Source organism: Silurus aristotelis, assembly GCF_946808225.1.
Source record: "Silurus aristotelis genome assembly, chromosome: 11".
Classification (NCBI taxonomy): Eukaryota; Metazoa; Chordata; class Actinopteri; order Siluriformes; family Siluridae; genus Silurus; species Silurus aristotelis.
Window position 1 is genome coordinate 4,695,957 of NC_139584.1, and position 7,500 is coordinate 4,703,456.

Genomic DNA, 7,500 nt, shown 5'->3' on the forward strand with positions numbered 1-7,500 from the left:
ATGAACACGTCGGCCAACTTCAACTTCGTCCTGCGCGCTCGCGGCTCTGAAGGACGGCCGGTGCAACTTCGTTCACGCTGCAGCTCCACGTTACCACGCACACAACCACGTACCAGCCTGTCCCTCAGGCTCAGCAAGGTCACTCTCTGACCTCAGCCTGTGTGTGTGTGTGTGTGTGTGTGTGTGTAACCATGTAGATATACAGTATCTATGTCTCTCTCGCATGTCACCTGTTTTAAGTGCAATGCTCTTTCAGTATTTCAGACATTCATGTATTCTCGGTCGCATCCTGTCCGGCGCGAGCGGATCAAGTGGCCTGGTGGAGTTTATAAAACTTCAAAACATTCTAAATGGATTGAAAAAAACTCTCGTTCTTTATCAGTATTTTGCTCTTACTGAGCGTCTCAATGCCTTTACTCATGAGGATGACGATGAGGATGATGGGATGCTCATGTCAGTATTGGAAGTGATTGACAGGACCTGTGATGTCATCGCCATCGCGTCCGTCGTCACCTCAGGTGCACTTAAACGTCTGCCTGTTTCCCCTCGGCTCCCCCTGCAGGCTCCGGCGTCGGGAGGCGCATGACGAACCGAGCGCGTTCCGAACGCTTCCCGATCGTCTCGGCTTCACCGATATGACGGCTCTCGGAATTCTCGACCCGAGCTGAGTTCTGATTGGTTGCACTTTTTAGTGGGAGAATGGAAGCTAAGAATTGTTTAAAAAATTATTCAAAATTGTATTATTGTATTTCAGTCTTTCATGTTAATAAACTCAATGCTAGGAAAAGTTGATATCGTGTTTTGGGGTTTTCAATTTTTAATAATGAAATAATCACATTTCTATATAAATAATGAAAGTGTGAAGCATCGAGATGAACACCTGATGTTTACTTCACTTACTCTCTCTCATACACACACACACAAACACACACACGCTCTTTCTTATACACAGCTCTCTCATATGCAAATACATAAACACGCACACTCAGACTCTCTCATACACACACACACACTCAGACTCTCTCATATACACACACACACACACACTCAGACTCTCTCATACACACACTCTTATACACTCTCATATACATGCACACTCAGACTCTCTCACACACACACACACTTATACACAGCTCTCTCATACACACACATACACACTCAGACTCTCATGCACACACATACACACAGACTCTTATACACACTCACACTCAGACTATCATACACGCACGCACACACACACACACACTCTTATACATAGCTCTCTCTTATACAAATACATATACATGCACACTCAGACTATCATACACACACACACACACACACACACACACTTATACACAGCTCTCTCATACACACACATACACACTCAGACTCTCTCATACACACTCAGACTCTCTCATACACACACATACTTTCTTATACACAGCTCTCTCATATACATATGTACACTCAGACTATTTTTCATACACACACATACACACTCAGACTCTGTCTCTTATACACACATACACACACACACACACACACACACACACACACTTTCTTATACACAGCTCTCTCATATACAGTACAGACCAAAAGTTTGGACACACCTTCTCATTCAAAGAGTTTTCTTTATTTTCATGACTATGAAAATTGTAGATTCACACTGAAGGCATCAAGGGCTATTTGAAAAAGAAGGAGAGTGATGGGGTGCTGCGCCAGATGACCTGGCCTCCACAGTCACCGGACCTGAACCCAATCGAGATGGTTTAGGGGTGAGCTGGACCGCAGAGTGAAGGCAAAAGGGCCAACAAGTGCCAAGCATCTCTCGGGGAACTCCTTCAAGACTGTTGGAAGACCATTTCAGGTGACTACCTCTTGAAGCTCATCAAGAGAATGCCAAGAGTGTGCAAAGCAGTAATCAAAGCAAAAGGTGGCTACTTTAAAGAACCTAGAATATGACATTTTTCAGTTGTTTCACACTTTTTTGTTATGTATATAATTCCATATATAATTCCACATGTGTTCATTCATAGTTTTGATGCCTTCAGTGTGAATCTACAATTTTCATAGTCATGAAAATAAAGAAAACTCTTTGAATGAGAAGGTGTGTCCAAACTTTTGGTCTGTACTGTACATATACTGTACATATGTGTATACATACACATGCACACACAGACTCTCTCTCACACTCAAACTCATATATACACACACACACACTCACACACACTTAGGCTCTCTCTGACTCTCTTCTTCACACACACAAACTCGCACAGATTCACATTCACATAAACATCCCTGCACACACTCAGAATCTCTCATACACACAATCACCCACACAACCCCCCCCCCAAAAAAAAAAACAAAAACAAAAAAAAACAACAATATTTTCTCTCTCTCTTGCGCACACACATACGCACATTTCTATATATTGTACACTTAAACATTTTCACTTACACCCTCATTAGTGGTTGTGGGTCTGCCACATGTAAAGGATATTTAAACTCATTTTATCTTGTGTGTGTGTGTGTGTGTGTGTGTGTGCACACAAACTCACTACTTTTGTAATCCAAATTTCTGGAATTGAACTGAACCTGAACAGCAAATTGTGGTCGAGTTTTGGAAAGTATGTGGTTCATAAAATCTGCAGGTAAATTTATTTTGCATTTGGCCGACATTTTTAACTATAACTTTTATTTCATTTATACAACATAACATTAAAGGGTTAAGGGCCTTGCTCAAGGGCCCAGCAGTGGCAGGGTTGGTGGGGCAGGAATTTGAACTCATGACCTTATAATTAGAAATCTAAAATTTTTTCCACTGGGATGCATTTCCCAGCATTTCCCAGGAAATATTGTACTATATATACATTTCAAAAAATCTTTGAATTGTATTCTATAATACACTGGAATTAATAACTATAAAAAAATTATGCAAATAATTTAATAATATTATAATAAAATAACAGACTCAATATGCTTACAAGAAGTGAATCTGATTGGCTACTTGTGCGAAGCTCCGCCCCCTCCAGTCATGTCATGTCATGTCCTGTCTTATTACTTCATGTGAACTCTGGAGTTTCATTATTGTTCAGAAGGACGAGGAGAGCAGGACACACTGACAGGTCAGTCTTTTTTTTGTACACACACACACACACACACACACACACACACACACACACACACACACACACACACACACACACACACACACACTATCACACACTATCTATGAACAGGAAATCAGGGTTGCCAGACTGGTGTACTTTTAAGCCTTTTAGAAGACATTGTGTTGTTTTAAACTGCTGTTATTATGTGAAGGTTTGAGTGTGTGTTCACAGGGTTGGGCTCAAACCTCGTCTTGGCTGGAGAAACAACAAACACTCAACAAACACTCCTCCATTCTGGCAACAAAGTGTTTAAAAACTGTTTTAATCTCTAAATGACATTATTGAGTATTTTTCCTTTTTATAATCACAAAAATTACAACTTCAGCATTTCAGTGATCTATCAGACCCATGCTGAGGCACTTCCTGTTACACTGAACTCCAGCTGAGAACGGAGATGAGTGTGGGATTTCTACACATTTATCAGATCAGCTTGTGGTTTATAACTTGTACTCTGGAGCTCAGAGGTAAAGGTCAGGAGCTGCGTTTCTTCATCCAGAACAGATAACGTCAGTAGCTGAGGGCTGCTCGAAGCAAAACTTTGCCCTAAATAACAGAATGAATCTTTATGAATCCTTAATATGGAACCAAGCCTGAAATTTATTTCAGAATAAAACTAAAAGCAAAGGTTTTCTACATTACCCACAATGCAGTGCTTCAGTCCTCCAGTCAGACTTTTCCTCATCTGTCCATTCTGCTCAAACAGACCTGCTTCCAAAAGCTGCATCCTGGGACGGCATGAGAAAGGAAGCCCTTGTTCTTTAAGTTTTCACAACATCAAGACGTGGTAAAGATGTTGGACTTTATATCAGAAGGTCATATGCTCAAATCCCAGCTCCCTTAAAGATGCAACAGCTGGGCCTTTGAGCAAGGTCAACCTGTGACTGATTTTCCTATTGTGTATTTAGAGTTGTTAAAACCCCTGTTTATTTTCTTAGTGTTGCTTTGTTCTGAGGTTTGGTAGCTGTCTGAGTCACGAGACCCTCTCATCAGTTTCAGATTCTCCCAAAAGACAGAGATCCTGTTTCTATTCTGAAGTTAGATATTGTCCTGAAATGAATTCATGTTATCATGTGTACACATCCCAATGAATACATGCATTGTGATTATAATAGGAAATAAAACAATGCCTTCTGAATTCAGAATTCAGCATGTTTAAGAAATAAAGTCTGCTCTCTGTTGTCCAATGCTCTTTATTGTTGCTTATCCGATGTTCAGCTGCACTTTAACCCGAGATCATGGCAACCTGGCAGTGTTAAAGAGCAGAGGATCGATTGCTTTTTCCTATTTAACCTGCTGTAAATAAATCACTAGTAACATCAATGAAATGAGTAAAATCCTGGGCTCTGATGGGACAGGAGATAAGTGTTTAGTTGTTGTTTTTTTATCACAGAAGCTCATGACAGCATTATAAGTTCATATTAATTCTGTAATTACAGCTCATGCACAAAGATCCACTTTTACAGATCTAAAATGTGCCAAAGTTCTGCATCAGTCAAGAGGTGGACACCAACCATGGTAGTTTTCTGGTCTATTGATTATGAAAAGGTTATTGAAATGTTATAGGGCTCGGATATTTCAATAAATTTTTGCCTAATTATTTTATACCTCAACAAACTTTTTCTGTTTTCAGTAGAGATTTTGTGGCATCGTCATGGCTGAGAATGAAAATCACGACAAGATGGAAAGTAAAACACCTTCAGCACTACAGGAACCACAGGTAAGACCAAATCAATTACGGTGTAGTGGTAGAGGATGGAGGAATCAGTGGTAGAGGATGGAGAGATCAGTGGTAGATGATGGAGGGATCAGTGATAGAGGATAGAGGGGTCAGTTATAAAGGATGGAAGGTTCAGTGGTAGACAATGGAGAGATCAATAATAGAGGATGGGGGGATTAGTGGTAGAGGATGAAAGGATCAGTAAAGTAGTGGTAGAGGATAAAGATATCAGTAATGTAGTGATAGAGAATGGAGGGATCAGTAAAGTAGTGGTAGAGGATGAAGGGATCAGTAATGTAATGATAGAGAATAGAGGGCTCAGTAAAGTAGTGGTAGAGGATGGAGGGATCAGTAAAGTAGTGGTAGAGGATGGATAGATAGAGGGTGGAGGGAATAGTGATAAAGGATAGAGGAATCGATGGTAGAGAATGGAGGGATCAGTAAAGTAGTGATGGAGGATGGAGGGATCAGTAAAGTAGTGATGGAGGATGGAGGGATCAGTAAAGTAGTAATGGAGGATGGAAAGATCAGTAAAGTAGTTATAGAGGATGAAGGGGTTAGTAAAGTGGTGATAAAGGATGGAGGGATTAGTGGTAGAGAATGGAGGGATCAGTAAAGTAGTGATGGAGGATGGATAGCTCAGTAAAGTAGCAATAGAGGGTAGAGGGATCAGTGGTAGAGGATGGAGGGATCAGTAAAGTCGTAAAAAGGGTGGAGGGATCAGTAAAGTAGTGATGGAGGATGGAGAAGTCAGTAGAGTAATGATAGAGGATAGAGGAATCAGTAAAGTAGTGATAGAGGATGGAGAAGTCAGTAAAGTAGTGATGGAGGATGGAGAGATCAGTAAAAAAAGGGGGATGGATGTATATATGAGATATTGTAAGACATCCAGATTTAAAGTGTGCCATTGTTATTTGTGTGTGTGTGTGTGTGTGTGTGTGTGTGCGTGCGTGCGTACGTGCGTGCGTGTGTGTGCGTGTGTGTGCGTGTGTGTGTGTGTGTGTGTGCGTGTGTTTATGTGTGTGTGATTTCAGAGTGTAATGACACGTGTGAGTAATCTTGCCCTGGTGAGCTCAGCGTGTGACGCAGTATCCAGTGCGTACAGCAGCACAAAGGAGAGCATCCCTGTGCTCAGAGGAGTGATGGATGCGGCCGAGAGCGGAGTTCGAACCCTGAGCACCGCCGCAAGTTCAGGCACTAAACCTATACTGAACAAACTTGAACCACAACGTGAGAACACAAACACAAACAAACAAACAAAACCCTGCACTAGAACAGAACACAACAGTCTACAAAGAAATGACACTGGAGACTCCTTACATAAACACTACATGGACAAAAGTTTGTGGACACCTGACTATAAGATTTATTTGTGTTTTTATTTTTTTGGACATCACAATCCACATTTAGACAATATTACCTGTTATCATTTTCCTCTCCAACCCACATGAAACATACTGTATCTCTGGCTTCAGTCACAGGGGCATTGTCATGCTGAAAGAATTTAACGTCTCGTAGTTCAAGTGAAGAGAAAATTCATGCTTCCATATTCAAAGAGGTCCATTTGTACAATATGTACAATTGTGTGCCTGTAACTTTGTTGTTACAGTTTGTGGAAGAACCACATAAGGCAGGTGTCCCAAATCTTTGGTCCATGTAATGTGTTGCACAAATTTGCCACTGATTTGCTCAATGTTTTTTTTTCTTAGTTTCAAAATAAAACTTTTTTATATCATTTATTATTAGACATATAAGTCTCTGGAAACAATATTTTGCTGCAGAAATCGTACTCACATGAGATTCAGTTTCAGTAATGCAGTGGTAGAGATGGAGGGATCAGTGGTAGAGGGTGGAAGGATTAGTGATGCAGTGGTAGAGGATGGATGGATCAGTGGAAGAGGATGGAAGGATCAGTGGAAGAGGATGGAAGGATCAGTGGGAGAGGATGGAAGGATCAGTGGGAGAGGATGGAGGGATTAGTGATGCAGTGGTAGAAGATGGAGGGATCAGTGATGCAGTGGTAGAAGATGGAGGGATCAGTGATGCAGTGGTAGAGGATGGAGGGATCAGTGATGCAGTGGTTGAGGATGGAGGGATTAGTGGTGTAATGGTAGAAGATGGAGGGATCAGTGATACAGTGGTAGAGGATGGAGGGATCAGTGAAACAGTCGTAGAGGATGGAGGGATCAGTGATGCATTGGTAGAGGATGGAGGGATCAGTGGTGCAGTGGTAGAGGATGGAGGGATCAGTGGCAGAGGATGGGGGGATCAGTGATGCAGTAGTAGAGGATGGAGGGATTGGTGGTGTAGTGGTAGAATATGGAGGGATCAGTAATTCAGTGGTAGAGGATGGAGGGATCAGTGGTGCAGTGGTAGAGGATGGAGGGATCAGTGGCAGAGGATGGGGGGATCAGTGATGCAGTAGTAGAGGATGGAGGGATTAGTGGTGTAGTGGTAGAGGATGGAGGGATCAGTGGTAGAGGATGGGGGGGATCAGTGATGCAGTAGTAGGGGATGGAGGGTTCGGTGATACAGTGGTAGAGGATGGAGGGATCATGTTTTTAGAAAGCTTTTGCTGTATGACATGGACATGAACCATCTAACTACTCGATTTATTCATTTCCTTCTTGTT

At 41.7% G+C, this 7,500-nt stretch overlaps 2 protein-coding genes across 4 annotated transcripts in view; both read left to right on the top strand.

Moving 5' to 3' along the window:
• rgl1 (ral guanine nucleotide dissociation stimulator-like 1) overlaps window positions 1-792 on the top strand; it is a 42,712-nt gene extending 41,920 nt beyond the window's left edge. For both annotated transcript variants that reach the window (XM_083554902.1, XM_083554903.1), the window contains exon 18: window positions 1-792. This exon is cut by the window's left edge and continues 38 nt beyond it. In XM_083554902.1, the coding sequence (XP_083411028.1) occupies window positions 1-150 (150 nt within the window). In that variant the 3' untranslated portion in view covers window positions 151-792.
• A 2,206-nt stretch (window positions 793-2,998) lies between these two features.
• The window catches only part of plin3 (perilipin 3), an 8,299-nt gene continuing 3,797 nt past the window's right edge, over window positions 2,999-7,500 (top strand). The window contains exons 1-3 of one of the 2 annotated variants that reach the window (XM_083555018.1): window positions 2,999-3,106; window positions 4,782-4,868; window positions 5,903-6,098. In XM_083555018.1, coding sequence (XP_083411144.1) covers window positions 4,803-4,868; window positions 5,903-6,098 — 262 coding nt within the window. In that variant the 5' untranslated portion in view covers window positions 2,999-3,106; window positions 4,782-4,802. The remainder of the gene's footprint in view (window positions 3,107-4,781; window positions 4,869-5,902; window positions 6,099-7,500) is intronic. The other variant, XM_083555019.1, reaches the window with a different exon arrangement.